This window comes from Ooceraea biroi, chromosome 7, assembly GCF_003672135.1.
Source record: "Ooceraea biroi isolate clonal line C1 chromosome 7, Obir_v5.4, whole genome shotgun sequence".
Lineage (NCBI taxonomy): Eukaryota > Metazoa > Arthropoda > Insecta > Hymenoptera > Formicidae > Ooceraea > Ooceraea biroi.
The window spans coordinates 7,719,287-7,745,319 of NC_039512.1; the positions used below are offsets into that span (position 1 = coordinate 7,719,287).

The window sequence follows — 26,033 nt, forward strand, 5'->3', positions numbered from 1 at the left end:
GGGAGGGGGGCTTTTGATTTGAAAGTTCTGGATTTTCCATGAAAACTGATTCCTGATTTACGAACGTTACGAAATGAAAAGAAAACTTGGGAAGTTGGTGAGACTGATGATTTGATAAGACTCGAGGTCGCAGTAAACTCCATCGAAGCCTGGTAAGACTTGATAACGTTTGACAAGGTACTACAGAATCAGAAAATGTTGGTCTACTTGCTGCCCTTTCATATTCTATAGTTATCTGCGACATTTCCATCAATTTAATATTTTTTATTTGTGGAGATAAAATATACAAATTTATTGCATTATATATAAATTGACGTATATTTATATAAAATGTTGACGCATCATTATCATAAGCTACCGAAGTATACTTAATGGCTTAATTAAGTTATTACGTCTTATATAAAGTCTTAGGTAAATTATGATTAATCTATCTTAAATTCTTTCTGTATCATAAAATCTTTTTCTGACTTCTTTATTGTCTCTCTTCACATAAGAAATAAATAATAGTAATTAAATGTAATTTTATATATATAGGAACATTGGTGACAAAATATTTATGTAACTAACAAATTAAAAAATGAAACTATATAATTGAAGTGTGTGCGTGTGCGTGTGCGCACGCGCAGCTATAATTAAATTGTAATGCAACAATCACTTATTGGCCACAACCATTATTTCATCGTACAAGGTTCATTTTTTCACAGTGCAATTCTTTGAACTTTTCATAACTTTTATTTCTGCTCACAAGTTATAGTTTATTATTAATAAATTTCATATTGAAAGCCTATCTAAAATTGAAAATATATTTAATGAAAATAGAGATGCATTTACTCTTTATCTCTATATATACATATCTGTGTGTGTGTAAAAAGGAAATCTTAAAAATTTAAATTCTTTGCAATATATTGTATTTGTAGCAATATTTGCGGAAAGCATGGAAAATATCATTTTTAAATTGCATTATCCAAAGTATCTGTCAGTTTTATTTTCGAATAATTCTCTTGATTAAACGAGGAGTATCATTTGTGATCATTTATTAAATTAAATTAAATTAAATTTAGTAAATTACGGGATATAAGGAAAGTGACAGAAGGAAAAAGGATATTTATAAAGGGAAAAATAAATGAGAAACGAGCCAACCAGTCGTTTTAGTAGATTTAATGAAACGATATACAGAATACATTTGCTTTCGTAATGCAACGCATTCTCGCGTGCCTTACCATCTATATCACATGTCAATTTTTTTATTTATAAAATATAATCGTTATAATTTTTTTCTTCCACGTCTTGCCTTTGAACTACCTCTTCGTCATATATATCGAAAGTATATCTTTATATATATATATATATATATATATTTCTATGTATATATATATTTATTTATTTATTTATAATATATTCATTTTATATATTTGTATTTATATATGTATATATTTATATTTATTTATATATGTATATTATTCCAAGCGAGAGGGAACTGTGTTGTGGCTCGGCGCAAGAATTAACAACGAATCAGGCCGGAAAGAAGGTTTCATGAATGTGCGCGCGCGTGTGTGTGTGCACGTACGTGTGTATATCAATATTGAAATACGGTATTACACAGTGACATATCATGATATTATGTTACGCATCACCCCTACGATCGACTGTCGTTGATGAAAAGATTAGCGATCGACGTCGAGTTTTTTCTTCTCACGACCTTCCTGTTGTCTCAGCCACTAAAATTACACCTGCTGCATATTTCTCTTCATCTCTCGCTTTCTTTATCTCTCACGCATTGCATAATTACACAGTGAGATCACACGATCTCTCGGTGCAATTAATTTCAAGTGCAATTATTTTCGACTCGACATTTCTGTCATTTAATACTTTGACTTTCCCCATTTCATTTTGCATAAATTCATAATTCTCGCATAAAGTCTGCATCGCATAAAATAGCATAATATATGTAAAAAAGGAAAGGAGAGGAAAGATTCAGTGCTTTTTAGTCTGAATGGTCTTACAGTGCCTACATAGACGTACCTACGTTTGTTGGCTGCTATTCGCATTGTTTCTCTGGCTGTGTAGAGGTGCTTGTTTGTGGATTTATTTTCGGTGCAACGCTCAACCTTCAAGGTGCATATGTGTGTTAAACGCCTTAAACATTTGTCGTACATTTATAAATGCGATTGTCTTGGCCGAGCATGCGGACGTTCATATGACAAAGTAAATTAAGACTGAAAATCGATAAAAAAAATATAATTCTTTTAAATGTAACCATTAATATTTCTCACATGTAAATTTGCTCTTTTTGCTAAAGCACAATATTTATTAGATGATAACGTTTATTGAATTCGAAATTGAAGATTTAAATATAATATCATGAATTGTAGATTGCATTTGTTTACAAAACATATCGTAAGAAGCTAGTAAGAAGAATGTTTATAAAAAAAGTTCCGAATGCATTATCCATATCTTAGTCAAAATGAGAAAATCGATTGTAAATTTTATTTTGATAGAGAAGAAACAGATATTGCATTTGACAATAATCATAGAAAGCAGATTGCTGTCATCTGTTTGTCTAAACTGTCTAAAAATTATTGTAACTTAAACACTTAAAGTTGCTTAAATTTCAAAATTAGTTCTTTTTCAAAATAATGAGAAAAGAGAAATTTCGGTTGAGAAATAGCAATATAAAAACTTAATCGCAAAATTAAAAAAAATAAAATTTAGAGAATCTTAAAATTTTAGAGATTTAGAAGAGATGTTATAAAATCTATAATTATAAGGCATATGTTTTCAAACATAGTGATTACCTTTCCGTCATTTTGACGAAGAACCATTAATTTCCGTACAGTTTTCATGGCGGAGCACTCTGTACACGAACGTCCGCTGCTTTACCAGAAAATAAATATACCCTGAATGAACTCAATTGCGATGTCGATCGATAAATAATTTATTAACAAAACTTCGGAGAGAATTAAATAATCTGTTGATTGAACATTTATTGTATACATTGATGAAACGGGGAAAAGGGGATAGAGATTTACACCTAACGGAATTGACTGGTATTTCGTTACAGCAAAATGACAGATAATCGGTTTAAACAACAAATGTCAGGACGATCTCGTTTCGTTTCGTCGTCAAGACGATTTCACTGTTCACGCCCGAACGATCCAATCTTGCTCTTTTATTCCTCCTCTTTCTCCTTTTCGCGTTTCCTTCTTTCGCCTGTTCTCCTTATTTTCGCGTAAAAAATAATTCACCGCAGCGCTGCGTCCAGGGACGATTTTCTACGATCAGGAGCGGAAGACGTTAGTCTCGCGCTTTTCTTCCACACGCGAACTCTCGTTAAGGAAAAATATATAGGAACAAAAATATGTCACCCAGAACTTGAACCGTCTCCCACTTGGATACCGGAACATTCGGGGTTTTCTCGTTATAGTCGTGCCCTCCGAATAAAATTCCGAACTCGACTTTCTTCCGATCGATAATTCCTCTCCCGAAATCTCCTCTGGACTCAACACTTTATTCGATAAAAAAATTATTCCCTATGTTCGAGAATTCCGTTCAAAGATGAAAACTGATATGAAGGTAAGGCGGATCTCAGGCGAAGCGCTCGTTCTCAAAGATCGCACTAAAATACTTGTTACAAACATGTAAAACGATTTTGTTATATTGGCTGCAGACCAGTGCCAATGCCAACTGCCTGATTCTATTATCAATACAAAATTACATTTTTGTTTTCAATTAATATTATCTCCCGAAATTGTTCTCCCAATTCACTCAAGATCATTATCAAATATCTATCTTTGCAACGACGGACGGACCAAAACATTTATATTTATACCAAGACATTATTTTTTAATTTTAAGTAAATATTTCAAGCTCAACGATTAATATTGTTTCTATATGTCTAGGAGTACCTGTTATAATCTCTCATAATTATGCTAAGAATCTTTATATGTTCTCAAAAATTACTTGTTTTTGGAAGTCCTAAATTCTTCCGTAAAAACTTTACTTCTCTTTTGTTAATCCAAAATATCCTGACAGTGCATTGGCACGAAATCTGATATTTTAACTTTCTTGTCTTATTGCTATCAATTTTTACAGTGTCAATCTGTTATCCTCATGGGGACGAGCGCTTCCGAAATTTTATGTTCTTTGCACGATTCTCGAACAAATTGAATGGAATCGACATTCTCGTCCGCGTTATTCTAATTTTGATCGCAAGGGTTGCCAATGCCTTTGCACCCTCGGATCCTGTTTTACCTTGCATTCTTACCGGGCATTTTGTCTTTTGAACACTTGCATGCGTATCCATCCGCAAATGTGGACGTGTTAACGAATCCGGTACATGGAAAGACAAAAGCACGCTATTTTTTATTAAAAAATTTGACAAATTATCCATTGTTTTGTGACTCTATCAAATTTTGTACGCTGGAAACGGAATGAATAAAGTTCTTTGTTAAGAAGGTATTGGAGCATTAGCCGTTTATCATTTATATGATAACTTGTATAGCACGTGATCCTACACATATGGTATAAGAACTGTCGTGCAGTATCAATTCTATTTGCCATGTGCGATAAATATATATTATGATTTATAACACATTCCATTTATATAAGATATTTTGAATAGATTTTCCAATACACATGTTAAATATATTGCTGCAGAATGCTAAATAAAAATTTCACAAAGTATTATTTTACGACGACTGCCATTAGTAAAATTTTATCAGTAACATTTTTATACGTGTAATTGCCAAGATCAAATATAAATCTGAGTGACTAAGAATAATATTTTGTTACAAATCTGCAAACATTATGATAAATTCTTAGTTAATCCGTTTCTTTATTAATTATAATAATTGCTAATAATTATTAGCAAATACTAATATTGATATTAATATTAAAAGTAAAATATTAATTTTTAATGAACAAGAAAATTTGCGAAAAAGATTTCGATATATTCCAAAAACTAAGAATTGTAAAAAATATAAATAACTTCCGTTTCCAGAGACAAAATTGAACGCTTGTCTTCCTCCATGTACTTTGCCATGTATAACATTGCATATCGAGAATATTACGAGAACAATTGCGAAACAAAATATCAAAAGACATTAATTTGAGGAATTACAATTGTAAAAAGCTTATGAAAGCGGAATCTCGTCCAACATCGATTCCGCTTCTTTCGCGCAAAGCGTCAAACATTTGCGGATAAACACGACTTTAGATTAACATATACACATGTAATTATCATTATCTATTGTGCACATATAGGTAATTAATGCAGTTTCATGTATATATGTGTATGTATGTGTCTGTGTATGTATGCATGTTTGTTTGTATGGTATGAATCACGGTGTGAGGACAATGCCTGTTGGAATTCGGATCACGTTGCGATAGCGACGGTGGTTATTGTAAGATTATGCTAGAACAAAAACAGATCTCAGGATTATCTAATAAAATATAAAGGAGTAATCACAATCGAAATAACCGTACAGATGAAAGCTAGTTCTCTTTACGCAATTATCCTTATTTTCATGAATCTTATAACATTTGTATAGAGAGAAATGAAACTCTTATGAACATTCAAAGTCACAAAAGAAGTAGAAATAAGTGATTGAAATAATAAGAAAAAAATTCTCCATAGTTTTAAACAATTTCGGAGGCAGATAAGATGTATTCGAGAAAATAATTCAAGAATTCGATTTCCGTATTCAGCTCAAGAGTAAACAACCATGAGATCCATTTTTATTTCCATGCAGAATCAGTCGCAACGAATCTTAGTCGATTTTACGGTATTTGAACGTGCTTAAAATATCAAGATATACATCGAAAAAACGGAGATGCGTGTCAACTGTAGTGATCCCGTCGGCGCGGAGGACGCCTACTTGAAAAGGCTTGACCAGCATCCTCTGTCCGTCGCGTCGATCGAAGGGCACTGGTGCGATGAAGGACGCTTTAAACGACGATATCGACGACGATGACGACGACGATGGCGGCAACGACGGTGAAGCTTATTGTAGTGAGATAATGGTAACACAAAGTGGTAGTAAAAGGTAGCGCTGGTAACAGTGGTAATAGTGGTAGTAACGCCATAGAATAGTAACGCTATCAATGAGTAATAGTAAGTATAACGATATAGTAAAGTAGTAGTTGTAATAGTTAAGTAGTATAGTAGCGGCGCGTTATACGTATATAAATAGGACACTCTACGTTAGTTTGATTAAAAGTAAATGTCATAATACGTAATAATAGGTAACTTTAAGCCGGGCCCGCCTCGCCGTCGCACTGGATTATTAACTCTCTGCTCTCTCGCCACATCGGACGAGGCGAGCCCGTAGTTGTTCGCCTTAGCTCTCTAAAATCACATAAACGCAAGAGTAGTGGTAAAGGGTCGATCGGTATCGACCACGCGCCTCGGACAACGCTCTGGCAATGGCGCTGACGATGCCGAGTTTGATTTGCGAGTGCGTAGCAGGAGGAAAAAACCGCGAACCGCGCGAAATCTCTGTGGGATATGTGAAGATTCTCCGTGGTGAGATTGAGCCCAACTGAGTGGCAAACTGAAACCCCCATTTTTAAGCAAGTGCCATTCTGTTCTGTCGATATCAAAATATGTATGGAATTGAGTTAAAAAATGCGTCAAGTCTTTCCTATTCTCTCTAGCTAATATTTTATAAACGGTGTAGTTTAAAGTTACTTTTGGATTTGTGCCTAGTTGCGTGTAAAAAATGCATGTAAAAATATCTATAGCAGGTATCAACAACTTGTAATTAAACATCTGAAAAATTTGCTGGATTCTCGTTAATCTCTTTAAAAATTCATGCAAAACGTGTAAAAAGTGTCTATAAAAGTATTCTACAATTAAAATATATCTAGTAGAGTAGAATTCTCAATCTTTCTACAGTTTAAACTCATAAAATGATATACACATATGTATATATGTAGTGCCACCCCTAAATTCACTTTCCCCTAACGTAGATACCCCAAAGATGCGTGGTGTGATCCGTTGCAGCTGTTGAATGCACGTGAATTCACGATTTTCGCTTCGTATATTCCAGTTCCCATCCGGAGAACCCAAGAAAGCACGCATCATTAGCAAAGATATGGCCACAATGTAAAGCAATTAGATAAATACGAAAGGATATACCTAGTTTAATATAACACAGAGTAGCATCGGTTCCTTCGTAGACAACCGATGCGTCTGCACTCGGCATCGTCCGGCCGTCGCGAGCGCGACCGAAATAGTCACATCCTATGTCTACTGTCAAGACGGGAGAGCGTCAAGTCCGCTCTTCCTGCCCTTGCTCTGATATGTTGCGAATCGCCGATGCGTTTCCCCGCGACGGGCAAGGTATTGCCAAAGATATTACGCATGTTCGAGAAGTGGCGGGTCGCCCGCGTCGCCCGTCATGAGCGACGAGGCGAGCCGAGCGCGAGCACGCGAACGGAGAGACCTCGTACAAACTAGGTAGAAAAGTGAGAAAAGTTCGCGTTCATCACGCGGATGGCACGCGCGAGAGAGGGAGCCCCTCCTGTCCACCCAAGTCCGCACGAAATCCGCCACGGCTAGAAGAAGGAAGAGTACCGAAACCGCCGCGGCCCGCCTTGTATCCGCTCCTTGCTCGCGTCAACCTTCCCTTTCGCCAGCGACAGCAACAGCAACAGCAGTAGCTTCAGCTACGGCGATAATACTTACTACTAGAACGACGGACGACGTTCGACAACCCGCCACCCGACACGTCGCGCACGCAGAGACCGCCCAAGCGCTTTGTACGCTTGCACTCACGCATGTGACACGCACACGGTGGTTTATTCACGCGCCCATGCACACACGCAATCATTCGTCCTCTCACATTCACACATACTTTCCCATAAGATTAGCGTTCGCATCGAATCGCACGGACAGCATCCGCGTACGATCGATCACGATCCAGTAACGGCTCTCTTCGCTTCTCTTCCTGCTCGACGAGCCGTTCAGAGTGCTTCTCGCGGAGTGCGAGAAGGTATCACCAGGGCGTCGTCGAGGGCTGAACGTACCCGCGGGTTACGTTCCCGCGCGAGGTATACACGCAAGAAGAGAGTAAAGCTACGCGTAATACGAACTAAGAGAAGGATCCAATCAGAACGAAGGTAACGCAACCGCAACCGGGACTGAGAAAGTAATTGTTCTATGTACTGACGAGCCCTAGGCTGCTCGACTTGGGTTTAGAAGGGCAGGCTACCGACGAACATCGTCTCGATCAACGGTGGCGCCGGCACCAAGTCCTCCAGCTTCAGGTAGAAGATCCGTTGGAGACCTTGGACCGAGAGGCTCCTCAACTCCGGTAGCTTCCCCAGTAAGTAGGACAGGTACTGCGACTTCCTCTGCGCCTCGGCGTTGTAGGTCACGTGATCGCGCAGAGACGAGATGATTTTCATTTGCAGCTGCTCCATGCGCTGCGGCTCCTTCAGTCCGTACCTCTCTGAAAGTTTGAAAGAACGAATGTGAGCTAGTTTCCTTCGTATATTTGTGGAGTGATCCAATTTCATGAATTGCCACTTGAATTTTATTAAATTGTAATAATTTAAATAATACGCGTGATTAACATTTAATAAAGAACATCATGACGCCAATATTGAAATAACGTGTGGATTAAACATTACATTATAATTTTCTCGGAAGTTCAATCTCAAAATTTCTTTCCCTTTCTATTTTTGGACAATAAAAATTAAAATTTATTTTTCAAACAATTTGCCAAGATTGATCTAAGATTTTATTATTTGATTTAATTAAATAGCTTTAATTCCCGATCGAGATCAACAGACATTAATAAGTCAATTAAACTGCAATAATATTAGTCACGCAACCTTCGACACTATTCGTGGCTATGGAGACTGCGATTGAATGCGCATGTAAGCCGCACACCTGCGCGTCCAGTTACCAGCGGATCGCGTGCAAAACGAGGAATATCGTCGTTCTTTTCGTCGGAACATCAATAACTAATTGTTTCGACGGATTAATTATTTATCCCGTAGATAGACCATGGTATAACCAGAATGCAGGCGGCGTAAACGGAGTGAAGAAAGATCGAAAGTGCCGTTAAGGCAATCAAGCGACAAAATTACGAAGTTCCAATAATGACGATTACTGATCATTGTACAATGATTTACAGCAATACCGATTAACGAATGCGACAATTCATTTAATTGTGCAACTATGATGTAGAGTGAAAGGATCACTCGGATGAGCTATAACTAATTACTCACCAGTGACGAGGGTGAGAGCGCACAGACAGGCGAAGGCGCTGATATCGACTTCCAGGAAGTGAAGAGCCTTGCAGAAGTCAAGGATGCTGTGCAGCCAATCGCCGAAACTGCGCTGGCACTGTTCCAGCGCGAGAACAACGCCATTACAGAATACTAACTTCGTGTCATCCGGGTTCGTGCGGTACGCCAACCTGAGCACGAACAGTTCCAGACTGGCCGATTGGAAGAGCAGTTCCTGGAAACAGATCATATTGCGAAATTGTTATTATTATCGTAGAAATATATTATATCAATGAAGTACGAACTAACTGTGTTAGAGAATAAGCAGTCTTATGTATGTATGTATGTATTTATGTTATTTGCAATTGTAAACATTTTATTTAGGCAACAAATAACCAATCCAAGACGGCAAAAAGTAGTGATATATTAATCAATTAACTTCTATGATACCATACTGATAATATGAGTATAATAGTAGAGGGATTCTATACTATAGTGGTACTATTCGACCAAGCAGTCTACCAGTCAGCCAAGCGGCCGAAGCGTCGAAAGCTCGTCAAGATTGACCTTTTAGAAAATGTATGAGCTATCGATCTCTATAACCACTAGTTCCCAATGGATATCGCCCGGAAGTCGATACCTGACCGACGATATAACGGCTGTAAAGGACGGCGTGCATCTCAACGACAAAAGAGATTGGGAAGAACAAGAAAGAATTGGCAATGTGAACACGTGAACTTCAAATTTCCCAGATTTTATATGAAAATTTTTAAATTCAGCTTTTCCTTAAATTGTTTTTCAATTTCCTAATTTCCTAATGTGTTTGTTTCTTGAATTTTATCTTATTTATCTTTGGATTGTTAAGTAGACCGCTCACCTGGTCTTCCCGCACTAAATCCGTGAAACCGGGGATTTTGTCGGCAAAATTTCGGATAACATCGATTGAGGTTGTCAACAGATTGTAGAATTGTTGAATTTTGTCGGCTTCGGTGATCGGAGGATCGCCTGGTCGTGGTTGTCGATACTGTGAGTAATCAAGGCTCGCCTTATCAGGCGTTGTGTCCAGATGGGCGCGGACCAGAGCAGTGATCAAAGAGACCGGCGGACTTGGTGGAGATTCTTGCGGTGATTTGGGTTTGGAAGGCAATCTGCCTCGTCGACCTTTCAGAGAATCTGTCCTAACGACCTATCCGACAAATTAAACATTATTGTAATTATTTTACTTCATGTCTTACGCTATTTTTTATTTTTTAAATATTGAAAAATGTATATATATTAATATCATCGAATTCAATTTAATGATCTAAAACATTGTACTCTACTTTTTGTACTTTTCGATTAAGTAGCATAAATTTTTTATATTTTATAATTTTATAATTTATCAATCTCTTACTTACTTCTTTCACCATGCCGACCATCAGGCACTTTTGGAATCGGCAAAACTGGCAACGGTTTCTTCGACGCTTGTCTACCGGGCAAGCTCGCTCAGCCAAGCACACGTATTTGGAGCCCTTCTGCACAGTCCTCTTGAAGAAACCCTTGCAACCCTCGCAGGTACGCACGCCGTAATGCTGACAGGCCGCGGTGTCGCCGCACACAGCGCAAAGCTGGCTCGGACTCGGGGGTGCGCGTTCGCCGCTGGTGCCACTTCCGGGCGACGGTGAACTGACGGTGGAACTCGCGGTGCCACCGCTGCCGCTGCCGCGCGGCTTCGGGGACTCCGTGCTCCCACTACTGTTAACACGACACAGGACGCGCATTGATCTATAACCCATCGCTAGTTAGAATGGAGATTCTCCAAAATTATTGCGTCTCGTGTCCTCGAAATGCAAAATTATACGTATAAAATTGAAAACGTGAGAAATGGAACTCGTGTTGTCCACAAGATTTGCGATAAAGTCAAAAGATCTACGTTATACAAATTTAAATAAATTGCACATAATTATTTTATTTGTTTACATTAGAAATACTAAATTTGAGCTCCATTTGTCTGTGCATCCCTTAAATAAATTTAATTAAGCAATTAAAGATTGATAGATTTAAACATAATGGCAACAAATTTTGTGTTGCGATATCAGAGAATTTGATTTAAAAGTTTTGAGGAGCAATGAGACTTGAAACTACTTTTAGTGTTCACATCGTAGGGTCTTACCTTGCCGACTCTGATCTCTGAGTAGGAAGTGACGCCCTTCGCGATCGTGTGGTACCAACGACGACATTAGTGTCAACATTGGGACACAGATCTGTAGGAGATACGGGTGTAGCGACACTGGCGATGGCTGGCGGTGCTCCATAAACCATAGGCACAGTAACAGCTACTCCGTACGATGAATCCATGATCCGATGATTCGAATCGTCGACTTGTCGATTGTTTGCAGGCGGTGCAACTGCCGTTGCCGGAGTAGGTGCCGATTCCGTAGAGAAGTAACTGTGATGCGGTGCTTGCTGTTGCTGGTGATGTTGCGGATGATGGTGTGGGTGCTGCTGTTGCGGCTGCTGTTGCTCGTGATAGGACACTGTGGCCGAGTACTCGGTCGGATAGTGACTGCTGGTGCAGGAATATACCGGGTTGTCGTAGCATTCTTCATCCATCTTAATGCCGAGGCCCTGGAGCTCCTGTCTGGTAAACCGCTGCACCGTATAGGTCTCCTGGAAGCTTGGCAAAGGCGTAGGACTGCAACCAAAAATATGTCGCGTCAGATCTATACGTTAAATTATCCAAAAGTTTCGATAAACTAATGATAATAGTAATAAAAAAAATCAACGTCAATACTCGGAATGCTCGGACAGATCGGGAGTTGGGAATTGACTACGTACCTAAGAGAATCAGCTTGAACGTCTTCGGGTAGAGGTGTAGGTGGTGGTGGCGGTTGCGGTGGTTGTTGATGATGTACACTCTGTTGAGATTGAGCAGACTCGTCGACCGAAGGCACGCCTTGCGGATTCCCGAGCTGCAGTTCCGGAAAGGGATCCAGCTCTTCGGGCAAGCTTCCGGCATCCGCAGGGTCCGTATAAGGAGCACTCAGCAAATCCGCGAAACTGCTACATCCGAAGGGGCTCTGTAATTAAAAGCGACGAGCACATTTATAAACAAAACCGTAAGTTTAATATATAATAATAATAATAAAATATAAATAGGATATAAATACTGATGATGATTTATAATTACATAAATCAGACAAATTATACAAAATAATAAGTATAATTAAGTAATAAAACATATAAATAATAAGAATTTTCATAACTGGACTCGAGAACAAATAAAAAAGATAAACGGAATATATATAAATAAAAAATACCTGCGTCGCATAAACGACGTGAGCCAATTTGGACACCATATCGACATATGAATGCCAATTTGCCAATCTTTTGTTTTTGAATTACATACCAAAACGAGAATTAATTATTAACTTTAAACGCCGCTGTTTTCCTTGGCGGAGCCGTCACGGTCTCCGGAGAGCCGCGCGAGCGGTAAATCGAAGCACTCAACTGCAAGGCGGAAACATTGTTCGACCACAATTGCTAGCCGCGGCGTCGAGACATCGATGTACAATCGAGGTGCGCAGGAGGATGTTCGAGAGAGGATTGGACAAGCCGAGCTCGTATCGCGTGTTGTCTATAAGCTAGCGCTCAATAGAGGCTTAGAGTCTCTTTCTCCCCCTTTGCTCCTCTCTTTCTCTCTTCCATTCCAATCATTGATAGTCGATAGCCGATAGGCGGTAAAACACTATACCGTACGAGTTTGCAGTTAAATATTCGCGTGGCAATGGGATAATAATAAACGGTAGTCGATGTTGATACACTTTGAAAACTGATTCGACGAGAAACGTGCATTACGAGACACAATGAATTATTCAAACGATGGTCACTCATTTGGATTTTCGAAATGAATAATTCGTTACAACGCGATATGCGGAACGATATGTGAAATTTTACAAAACTAATATACCTTTGATTTCCAAAGAAAAACTGAAATCTAATAAATTAATATAAACTATTAGTTCAAATTTCAACTTAAGAATATAATTTTTAATAAGATTTTCTACAAGATGTTTAGTATAATTGTATAACGTAATTATTTTTATGATATACAAATTTGTATTTGATATACTCTTTGCATATGACATTATCTCTGCCAATGTTTGAAATAATAGTATCTATTCTTCAAAGTTTTAATAATTTTAATATACATAAATTATAAAATATCAGAGATCCGATAATGAAAAACAAAAATGCCGTGGTTGCATTTTGCGGTAGGGGGTGCCGCTGAAGGATAGCATCACGAAAAGAAGGGGGACGCAGTCGAGGGTGGATATTCAATTTGCAAGTGCCGGTTCCGCTTCGGGCTGACATTTCGCTCATCGCTCCCTCGAGGACCGGCGATCGAAACCTCGTCCTCCCAGACGGTGAATAAATAGCCTGCTAAACGGCGTGCTAAAAGCCTCCTCGCCCCTCTTCACTCTCTCTATTTCTCCCCGTAAACCGCCAGGACAATGTCTTTGGCGTTGCTCCACTAATTCCCGTTTTAGCAGTTAATTGGCCGCAACATCATTTCATCCTTCTCCACGGAAGGAGACAAAAATTGAAATGGAGAAGAGAAAACCTCAGAGAAGGAAAAAAGGAGAAACAAGTACAATAAAATAACATCCGGGTACACGGAATGCAGATTGCACGTGATAAGTGTAGATGACGATCGCAAGAATGTAAAAGGTTGGATCTTGTTACAGAGGTACAGAGCCCCAAGTATAGAATCATCACGAAATCTGAAAGTCCGATGGATCAATAAAAATCGTGTTTATTGATAAGAAAAAGATGCATGACATCTTGATAATAATGCGCCACGTAGTTGATACGAAATATTAGTTTCTTTACTGCGATGTATGATAAAGAATAATACAGACAAAAAGAAAAATGTTCTACCGTCATACTAAATGTTTTAAAGAAGCGAAAAAAGATCAAAAAAGGGAAGACAAATAAATCTAAAGCCCTAATCTTATTTTTGAAACAGTTTCCTAGTACATTGCCAGACAATAATCGCACTCGATGCTATGGCATTTAACCAACTTCAATTTACACGCTATGTTAAAAAATTTAAATAAGGCAAACTATTATATAAATTAAAGAGAATAATAAAAGTTCGCTTTCAAATCGACTATAAATTACTCGAAGCGCAACGGACGCTTGTTCATGGGGTTTACTTTCTTACTTTGAAACATTACACATCCATATTTCTTGTAAGACCTTCTTGGAATTATTTATGAGAGATGAGATGAGATGAGATGAGATACGAGCGTTTACACGAACGAATATTATTACGTAAAATTACAACTTGGATTGCATCACGTCGGCATGCGAGTGCGAAGGCTTAACCAATCCGTTCAGTTGACACAGCTGCAACCACCACCAGCTTTGTAGCGCGAGCAACATTTCAGCATGCTGATTGTCATCATCACGACGTGAATCCACTTTATTTGCCGGTAAGATAATTATTTCATGTCACAAGTGCTTTCTTTAACGTCCTTCCCATTAATAATGGATAAATGTATCTTTCACATTTCAACAAATCGCTAAAGATGGAGTGTATCACGAAGTGAATTAGAGTGAGGAAATGGGAACGAGAAAATGAGAGTAAGAAAATGGGGCTAACCTGTGTCTGCAAAAGAAGCATGCTTGATGCCACCGTGAAGGCGGTCGTGGTCGTGGTGATAGACGATTGATTAGTACAGGCGAGAACCGGAACGGTAGCGGTCGCCTGACGTTGCTGCTGCCGTTGGCGATGCGGTTGTTGCTGCTGTTGCTGCTGTTGCTCTACTTCGCTGCGAGTAACAGCCACCGCACGCTGGCTACCGTTGCTGTTGTCGCTGTCGCCGTTCGGCGAATGCAGTTGCCCTGCAACATCCAAAAAGGTACCCACGGTTATTACATCTGTCTATCAAGTAATAAGAAAACATTATTTAAGTTATAACAAAGTAAAAATTTTGATATAATATATAACAAGAAAAATGTTACAAAAGTTTCCTTTTAGTTTAATATTTTAATATAATAGGGCATAATATAATAGACCGAATTGAAAAATTATTTCATTGTTACTACTGTCAGTTATTTTTTAAATGTTTTTTTATATCATTAAAATATATACAATTAATTAATACTATATATAGCTTTAACAATAAAGAATGCAAACATTAGTTGATGCACAATACCGTCCACCTTCAAATGTTAGCAAATATGAGATACAGAACAACATCATTCATTATGAGCGAGGAGACAAAAATGGACCGCAACCTCGTTTCTCGTTGCGGAAAAACTTTCTGACGTATCAATTTCAAACGATACGCCGGGAGGATGCACAGAGACACTTTTTATATGGTACAAGAATGCGGTTAATATTGATTTTCAGCATTTCATCGTTGCATAACGCACTTCCGGTGCCATGAAATACAACTCGGTCACTTTTCAATGCTTAAATCAATCTACCGTCAATTTTTCGACGTCATGATAAAAAAAAGCACTTTTACAATACCTATCAGTAGTGCATTTGTTACGAAAATATATTTATAACATATTTTTTTCCCAATGGATCTGCTTCATTAAAGTCTTTTAAATATTTATATATATATATATATATATATATATAAACAAAAATAGATATCCAATCTGCAGACAAGGAGATAAATTGTATTATCGCATACTAAATGATATTTAAACACAAGTAATCAATATCCAAATGTAGATGTTCCCTTCACTTCTCAAATCAGTAACACAAAACTTTTAAAACCCGAAATAATAAATTAACTATACATAGAGTATAACATACAGTATCTGCGATATTGAGAATGTCCGTCATCCATAGCGATCATGTCTGCAGGCCACTGCGACCGAAAATTACTTGATTACAAGATCGTAATAATGAATTGCCAAAATGAGTTACAAAAATAACAAAATTTTACGTGCTAACTCTGAAAATTTAGTGACAAATGATAAAAACAAGACCGACAGCATTCGTTAAAATTTCGCAAAAAATTTACGATATCACTTTCACTCTCGACCAAGAAATTCGCGGTGGGTCTTATGAATCAGCGGATCCCCGGCGAAGAGTCGACTGAGCGCTTGGACGCCGCTAGAACGTCCTATATACGATGGTCGCAGATACCCCGGGGAGACATGAAATCATTGGCATTTAAAATACTACCACCCCGTTCTATACAAACACCCGCGTGCCACCCCTTCCTGATTATTATTGCACAATATTACCCCCAACGATCGAGGGACAGACACTCTCACACCAACGACGGTGCTTCTGAGACGGCCTATCGAGGCTAGATAGATGTCACAACTTTCTCCGCATAATTAATAGTAATTAAACATTTAACTAGGAGCCAGTAATTAAGAGATTAGCAATTCTACAAATGCAGAAGAAATTTTATAGAAATTTCCTGAATTAAGCGTTGCAATTTGTATTTCTCAAAATTACATACAAGTTACTTATAAGAGAAGTAACATTCTTTAGTCAACTAAAATAAAATAGTATTTTTCAAATTATAATTGAAGAGAGATTTTTTTAATAAAGTGAAAATAATTCTTATTCAGCTAATAAACGGATTATATTTTACGATATATTTTGATTGATTGATGTAAAAGGGCTTATAATATTTAATATTTCATCTCCCTTTACATCGTTTAGATCATAGCTTGTTTTTATATTTCTTAAGCTATTTATCTAATTGTACGAAACAAACAGGAAGAGAATCTGTGCTCGCGAGAGCATCGATGATTTATCGAGTCGACCGGAAGGGGTGCGATGCGCGAGTAATCCGATACGCAACGACAGCCGGACGCAGTCCCGGGCGCATCGCCCATCGAGATGCCGCTCGTTGATAGTCATGGGTGCCGAAGTCGCATTCGATTTAATTTCACGATCGCACCGCGCCAGGGACCACCCACCGCGATCACGAAGCATCGCTCGTAAGCGATTTCACCGTGACGCCAATCGATTCGTACGGGGTGTGTTGCGAACGTAGAAAAAAAAATGACGATTAGGCACAATAGAGCGAATTGAAGGCGCGTACGCGGGAGAAGAAACCGGATTTATTGTTGTTCCCAATGTCGCAATAAAGCGAGCAGGGAGAAACCGGCAACCTCTTTCGCGATCAATGAAGCATCGGTTTCATCCGACTTGGGAATTCCCGTTAATTATCCCAGGCTCGTGAAAGGTGAAAATGTGTGATTACCGCGAGAGGCAGAGAGATGCATGTCGTTGAAAACATAAATCTTCGGATTATGGGTATTATGTGTGTCTTACGTCGCAATGGAATTGCCGGTTTCGGAAATATTTGTTGGTATGGTGCTGTGGGAATGTAAGCATGCGGAAAATGCAGATTTCTCGTCTAACCGCCAGCCGGAAATGCGCATGAAATTCCATTATTGCGTAATTGACCATTGCGCACTGCAGAATATACGTGAATCACGCGTCACTTGTCATTTAGTGCTAATTAATTTATCTAATGAGTCCACCGTTAATAGGCACACACATCTAGAGAAAATATGCCGAGAATGCGTTTATAAATTCCAATAATCTATATATATATATAAGCCATACCCAATACAATTTCCTTTTGTCAATGGCAGATAAAGCGAATCGATCGATTCAAAGAGATGTCAAGAATGCCCGATTACTAATTGCATCGTAAACAACGACTCGATGCAATTAGCGGTGGAGTTACCTGTCTCTCGATAGTCGCGTGCTTCGGCGAAATAAAAATGCGCTTGTGCATTCCCGACGCCATAAAATACAATGTCGTTATCGCCACGCAATAAATTAGTCGATACCAGGAGAACGTCAACCGGTAACGTAGCACGTTACAGTTACAGTTAATTACGGGTGAACACCGTTGTGTACCTCGTTCGCGGTTATTTTTACGTGCGAAAACGGCACTCAACAGCCCGTCCGCGAGGGGATACCATAAAATCCGTAATTTAAGATTGCGTAAGGGCGAAACGTGCGATTACACGCAATCTCCTCTGCAAGAAGTATAGTGGAAGTGAGCAAGTGCATACTATAAAAGGCGCAGTAAAAAGAAACTGGATATAACACATATGCATACATGCGACATACATGACTATGATTAATTTTAAAAAATTCAAAGACACTACTAAACGTGATATTTGCGGTAGTAGTTTCGGTAATAATATAATCGCAGTACTAACTAACGCAGTACTACTACAGAGAGAGCATTATATTAATAACTTTATATAAAAATAACATACATAAAATAAAATATAAAATTACAATTACTTTATCATTGATTTCATCAAATTAACATGTCGCAGTTTGATAAATCAATTAATTCCATAATTTAAATTAAAAATTTCAGAAATATGACCAAGAAGGTTGGTCCCTAAATAGCCCTTTGTACTCCAAAGTGTAATTTGAAATTTCCAAAGTCACATAGTAGCCTTCTCCTTCCTCTCTGGCTTAGTTATGGAGCCTATCTATCGCGAGCGACGAATCGCGCCCACGGATCGCATAACGGATCGGGTCCTGCACCTGAGGTGCATGGTGGTGCACGTGCACGCGGAAGAACACGAGGACGGCGCGGCGGCAGGAACCGCGCGCGGCACCGCCGTAGGCCGAGTAAACGCGCGAAGGCACCGAGGAGACAGCAGGGTAGGGTGGCGAACGGCCGAGGGAAAAGAGTAGGGCTCAGCCAGACAGCGTGTGCCAAGTGGATTGCAGCGGTCTGGTGTGCACGGCCCTCCCACGAACCACGCCTCTCCACGTGCCACCACGTGCACGCTCGCTTGCTCGCTCGCTCTCTTCGCTCCGCTCGGCTGGTTCCATTCTGTGCACCGGCCCGGTCCTCCGTCCATCGATCTCGTCTCCCTCTTTCCTCTTCCGCTTTCTCATTTCCTTACCGGGTCTTGCCTTCCACCTTTTTCTTACGTCACGCAAATTCATCTCTGATGGAAACGAAGATGCATACACCCGTAGGAAAGCGATTTCCGCGTTGCCTCACGTGTGATGACGCGTATGTGATGATCGTGCATGAACCAAGTTTAATTCAAATCTGTTGGTAATGATAAATTGACATGCTGAGATACGCAATAATCGCGAGCGAAGTAAAACCATCCATCATCTGTGAAATGCAATATGCTTTATCCGTGGAAATAGAAAAATAGGGCAATAGAAAAATGCTTAAACATCGAAAATGAGATTTACTTCTTGACGCTTATGTAATTTAATGCTATGTAATAAAAGGAGAACATTATTTTTCCGCGTATAATGTTACAAAAAATTAATCAAGCGTCAAGTCAGCTTTTACCTCGTTTTGTTATTTAAATACAACAGATTCGAAATATAAACCGATGAATTTTATCGCCTTAATTTACAAATCAATTTTTGCATGTATGTTAATTGCGCAGAACGAAAAGTCATTGCAATACGTTGCATTCCTGGAACAAGACGCAGTCATACGACGCTGCCTTATCTTAAAGGCACTCCGGAGACTTTAATGCCCGCATAAGAAATGACGTATGTGCGTTTCGCGCGTATCGCTTCACTTGGTGCGTGTGCCACGCGCGATAAAAAACAGATGTGAACCAAAAAAAACTTACCAATTATGAATTTAAATTATGATGTTGAGTTAAGCATTAGACTTTCTCCGATGGTCCACAAATGGAAATAAAAAAAACACTGGGACGTATGAACACGTGTTTCGCGCGCGCCTAGATTTGGATGTACCTTAGTCACAGCACGAGATTATATCCGCATGTCGTAATATCGTAGAAAGGCAGGAAAATAGAGAGAATAGAAAGGCGGGAAAGATGCAAGGGAAAAAGATAGAGAAGCTATGTTGAAGATTGCCAATTGGGAGGATCGGCTGTTGCCGTGAGGACCGTAGCTATAATTCTGTTTCGCGTTTATACAGCTATAGAGATAATTCCATCCTTACAATGATTCTAGTTGCCATAACTAGTAAATTACCGTGGAGCAGATTATTTCTGAGAGCCGCGCGAGCGCATCTTAAGCGCCGCGCGTTGCGCGGCGAAGAGAAAGGCCATATTGTTGCTGATTACCGAGCAACTCCTGCGAGATTCACCCATTATGCAAATCATCCGGGCAATGCTACGTAAGCTTGCATGCTTCAGTGATCATAATCAGTTTTTCCGTCATTAACGATCGATTCTCGGTCGTTGTGTCTATCGACTGGTATAAGGAAAATGTGTCCACGCGCGGAACGCGCGTCCTTCTTGCGATCGCGATGAAAGTGCAATCATCCCGATGTATAAATATAGTTCATACTTCGAATGAAATTGCATTAATACTTTGCAAGATAATATCGACAGTCGATGCGCCCGATACATTGCTTCTATTTTAACTACTACTTCAATGCTATCGATGTTCCATGGTAATGGAACAGAGATTGGAAAAATACGATTTGCTTTAATTTCCCACATTTAAGAGATACTGTTTGAGATACTATTGAAAACCTGATACTGTTCATTTCACATACAAAGAGATCACAATTAAGCGGAATAATACGTCACACGTTGGGACAAGCTTTAAAGCTCGCTGAAGTGCACAGATTACATCATATCGTGCGACATCGCCGAGGCACTTGTCAGTCCGTCACAATTTCGTGAAGAATAGATCTGAATGTAAAGTAGCAGAAAGCAGACAGTGTCTCTTATTTAGCAGTGAAAGGATTAATTATAATCGCCGGCATCTGGCGCGACAGACGGGCCCGCGGGGTCCCTCGCAGACTGGCCTCTGTCGTGTGGGCGAACGCGATGGGGCCTTAAATCGAGAGGATATCCCAGCGGCCGCGGTTTATGTGCCGTGGCGGCCGCTGATATCGGGTCCCGCTTTCTCTCACGCACGCTCGCGCACGCACCGCGGCGGAACGTTAGGTGTGCCCGCATACGAGATGAGTCCATTGATCGCAACAGCGACACGGCCACGGCGGAGGAAAGTCTCCGTCGAGAAAATATCTTCTCTACGCCCCTCGCGGCACTAGTCACCTCTCGTTTTAGACGCGCGGCTAAACGATCCTGTGAAAGAAATGTCGATAACACCTCTCGCTATTTCTTTCCTCGCGGTTTCGAAATACGATAATTTCCTATAAATATAGCTTCTAACGTTTTACGACTTTAAAATCGTGAGAGCGTAATGACAGGAATTGATAGATCGTAAAACTGTTACACTCTAAAAATATCCACCGATCGGGGCAACAGGATTGTAATTACCGCATAACACGCTTTCAATTTTGGTAAGATTAAAATGATTACGACGGAAATTGCTCCAGTTCTGATCGCAATGATTACGGTGAAAATTGCTCCAGTTTTAACTGAAGGTTCTGAATTATATAAAGGCTATAAAACTAGAATTCTGCAGTCAGAACAATCCCCAATAAACACGGTCGATGATAAATGACACAGCACAAAATCAGTAGAATCACCATTTAAGGTCTTAATTTGATCACAGATTGATAGAATGATAATTGCCAGCGGATCTTATCTGTGTCAGGAGTAATAATCCTGCGAGTGATGAATCAATCACAGGAACGATAATAATTCAATTCCGTGAGATATCACACTACGCTCCCCGAGTCCCTGCATTTGCATACTGTGTTTGCGTCCGAAATGCATTACGTGCAATTTACGCGCATGCAAGCATCATGTTCGAGTTACAGAGTCGATTATATATTATATAGACGCTCATCGTCTCTCTTTACCTATACTTGTTATTTTGAAAGTCTCCAGATGCTACGCGTCGGTCAGACAGTCGTGTGAATTTCCGATGTCAGGCTACTTTCACTTTAATTAAATTTAGCGGGAGATTAATGTTAATGTGCGTTACTACCGCGAAGTAACGCCTCGAATACGCGTAGCACATCTACCAAGCTATCTCTTACTTATTTCTTAACTAATTTGGAGTTGACTTTTTCTCCATAAGAGAACGTCAAAAGATTACTCGCTTCTAATCCGTAAATGATGAATAACAGCTTTATGAAAATGAAAATCAGCTTTCAGACAAGTAAATCGATAAGAAAGCCTTGATACCTCTTCAATGTTAAATATGGAGAATGCAGAATTGACAAGTGGAGTCTTTGCCCTCGATGTCTTTGCAAGAGAAAAATAGAATTGATTATTCAAGATTGATCAAAGAATCCATAGACGAAAGGTGTGTCGCATAACTAGAGAACGCCATGTATATTCGATGATTCTGCGTGCGTATTCACGAGCGTGTCGATCATCATTTCTCCGAAGGAATTAAGGATGACGGTACAAGCTTGTTACCTTTATCGCCGGCTATTATTCAATGTATATTCAAGGAATCCAGAGAGTAGCCCACGTGATCCCATCGTAGATCTTATTACCACCGTTTATATGGCGTTTACTTCTAAATCTAATGGGAGGCACTCGACTCTCTTGATCGTCGCCTGCAGTTAAATTCATCGATTACATGTTCTCCAGTTCGCGCGTCTGCTTGAGGTTGTAATTAAATTAATAGACTGCTTGATTACACGGTATTCTCGCGATCGGTGTCTGACGAGAAATACGAGAATCAAAGACCTCGCAACAAAACGTTCCCTCGAGTGCGCATTCGCAATAGAACGATGCAACTTTTTTCAGCATCCAAAAATGCGACACGTTTGCGCCACTCCGAAGCCAACTATCACACGTCATTTCCTTCTGCCAATAAAATTTAATATCTTCAAACACATAAAAACAGCTAACAATGCAAATTGGTTCTGTTTCTCGAGTTTCGCACATTTGCTTATCATTATCTCGCTAGTGCATCCCATCCGCACGAGTCGTGCGCACGCCTGCTGCGGTTTCCCTGAGCCGTGCGCGCGGCCGGGTTAGAGCGTGGCGTTGCCAGAGTGGAGGTGAAAGAAGAGGGTCGAGTAGGAGGAGAAAGAGAAGAAGGTAACTCCGGAGAAGGAGAAGGATGGAAGAAGGATACGGAGAGGCGCTTGCGACACGCGGGCTCGAGCACAACCGGCCCGATAGGTAGGTAGGTAGGTAGGTAGGTAGGTATATCGCCCCCTGACCCCGAAGAACTACCGTGAGACCGGCTTAGCTCCGGCCGGCGCGGAGCACTCTCCTTTGCTCTCCGTTCCGCGCGGCGTGCATCGCGTGCATGCACGTGTACATGCATGTGTGTATAAGTATGTGTGTGTTCATTCGCGAGAGGCGCCGCAAAGTAAGGAAGAGAGGGCACGCGTGACACCAGGGCGAAGGAGAAGGGAACGACACGACGATGGATGGGAGTCTCGTGGGCGCAGTCGCATCCGCGCGGCTCGCCTGTACTCCCGGGGTGCATCGCTGGTGGGTGGAGGAGGGAAGAAGGGAACGGGATGCTGAATGGACCACTTGGATTATGCCGCGAGCGGTGGCGCAAGCGTTATAAATGTTGCTGCACAGGATCCCAGGATTTATGGACACCCGCGAACGCGGATTACGATCGACGGCCGCCGTCGTCGTCATCGGCCATCGGTCGTCCATCAGAGAATTCATTGTTTCCGGAGATCGTTAAGGGAGAAATCCATCGCGCGACGACGAGTGAAAACGGATCGTGAAATGCAAATGATCGGGTGACTTCCTCAATTTGCTATTTCCTCTCATCTTGGTTTATTTATTAAATAATAAAATAAATATGTAAATAAAATATGATGCTCAGATGCCTTCTTCACTTCGTTACTGCCTCATCTTTATTGCTAATCTTATTAATATTCAGTTCTTTGTCATACTGTGTAGTGTCATCAAGTGATTCACAAATTTCTATAATTATTTTCTTATGAAGGACATCTAATACATCGATAATGTAAATATATGTCGATATATTTGATTTTTCCTGATAAAACGCAGAAAGAGAAAAATAGAAATAAAAATGTTTTCGTAACAAATTGCCTCTGTCATATCTCAGTGTTCTAAACTACGTAACAGATGATCATGTGCGGTTGTACGCTATAACCCGGAACATTTCGAGGAGCTATCAAATTGCCATAAATACTTCCAACAGGAGACACCACGATGAACTATGCCAAACGGGGTTAACCAGCGGGCCAAACGCGCGAAAGTTTTTCGACGGCTGTTGAATCTCCGCTTCGAGCGGGAATCATCCGCGCGCGGATTTACAGCCGCCGTCCGCTCGTTTACTCCTAATTTCAGTCGCGATCGTAAAATCCTAGGTGTGCGATTACGGCAATCGTTTTTTCCCCGCTTCTCTCCGGGCATCGGGTGATTTACGCCCCGAGCCCGTCGAACCCACTCTTTCATGTTCACGGTTCATCGGCGATTTATCGCCGGCCGAATCTCGCCGTCGTATGTTGCACCGGGAGATTTTCCGCCGTGAGAGATTTACCGGCGGACTTTCGCCCGGACCTGGTGCATAGGGTGTCCCGATAGCAGCACTCGTGCAAGAACCTTTTTCCCGGACATCGCTCTCGGGCGTTTCGCGATCCGGTTCCGCTTACGGGACGCGCGATGTATCGAACTCTTCGTTATATCAGCGGTTATAGATTGACTTTCTCCTATTCCGACCAGAGATTTGCCAGTTCAGTTATCCGAAAGCCATTAAATCCGACGCTTACGCGTTTATGTAATTTCGTGGCGTACGCTCTCTTATCGTACAATTATCCTTTATCTTCACATAAATGCATGGTCGATACAAAGATAAATTTTCTATCTTTATTTGAGGTAATCAGTCAATGTAAGTAAATAAATTTCTCCGCTTTTCACTTTCCGTTTCCTCGAAATTTTACATGAGTTATATCCAGTTAAATAGATCGCTATTTAAACGCACTCATAAGATTTATACTTTTCTTCCTTTTAATCATTCGCAAATGAACATTAACATGGAATTAAAGAACGACACTCACATAGACGATGCAATTCTTTTCTTTTTTCAAAGTAATCACGCACATTCCGTAGATGAAAGAGTAAATAGAAATCTATCCAGCCATTGCAACTATATATATCCTGTACACAATGTGTTATGAAAGATCCAACTTTGTCAATAACATTTGTCAAGACATGCAAGAGATAAATAGAAAATATCGGAAGCCGTAAAATTTCTGTTAATTAAAATTTACATGCGGAATTAAGTAAAAAGAGAGAGAGAGAGAGAGAAAAGAAAGCGTTCTAATTCAGAGATTAATAATAAAATATGAAGAAAATTTTGAATTAAAATTAATTGCATGTTGCTTTAATAAAAATCGAACATGAAAGAGAAACGAACATGAGCATATAAAAGACCAAAAGGAGATGGATAAAAGTGTATGTTCCGGAAAGAATGGCGCGTAACGCAAGATGGCCGTGAGAAAACGGCTCCACCCACATCCCGATGCTCGCATGCGTGTTCGTCGGCCTCATATATCGATTCACCGGACCCTTTCGACACCGAGAGCAATGGTGGCAAGTTCTTCGGCAGGCATCGAGCTCTCCGCCGCCCAAAGATACCACGATTTCCCGAAAATAACGTAACACGTGTCGCCTTTCCTGCTCGAGTAGTCAGACTCCAAGAAAGTGTCGCCTCAAAAGAATTCTCTAAGATGTATTTTATTTTTGATAATCAAAATAAACCATTAATCGAATAAGTACTTAATCATGTGATTGACAAAGATCAAAATTTGGCTATTCTTCATGTAATGATTTTCTATCAAAATCTTTGCTAGGAAAGAATCAATTGTTTCGCATTTGAAAAATTTGTTTTTCCTATTTCACGCAGTCTAAATTAGATTGCTTTTGTATATAATTAAAATGTGCAATTTTATTAATTCAAGAGTTCT

The 26,033-nt window shown here is 40.0% G+C and overlaps 1 protein-coding gene across 1 annotated transcript in view; it reads right to left on the reverse strand.

Moving 5' to 3' along the window:
• Positions 1–1,145: 1,145 nt before the first annotated feature.
• Positions 1,146–26,033, reverse strand: part of LOC105279264 (nuclear receptor subfamily 4 group A member 2) — a 63,408-nt gene continuing 38,520 nt past the window's right edge. Inside the window, exons 2-8 of the mRNA XM_011338921.2 lie at positions 14,885–15,126; positions 12,055–12,296; positions 11,390–11,911; positions 10,635–10,971; positions 10,115–10,423; positions 9,238–9,472; positions 1,146–8,453 (exon numbers count right to left, since the gene is read on the reverse strand). Of these exons, the coding sequence (XP_011337223.1) occupies positions 8,197–8,453; positions 9,238–9,472; positions 10,115–10,423; positions 10,635–10,971; positions 11,390–11,911; positions 12,055–12,296; positions 14,885–15,126 (2,144 nt within the window). The 3' untranslated portion in view covers positions 1,146–8,196. The remainder of the gene's footprint in view (positions 8,454–9,237; positions 9,473–10,114; positions 10,424–10,634; positions 10,972–11,389; positions 11,912–12,054; positions 12,297–14,884; positions 15,127–26,033) is intronic.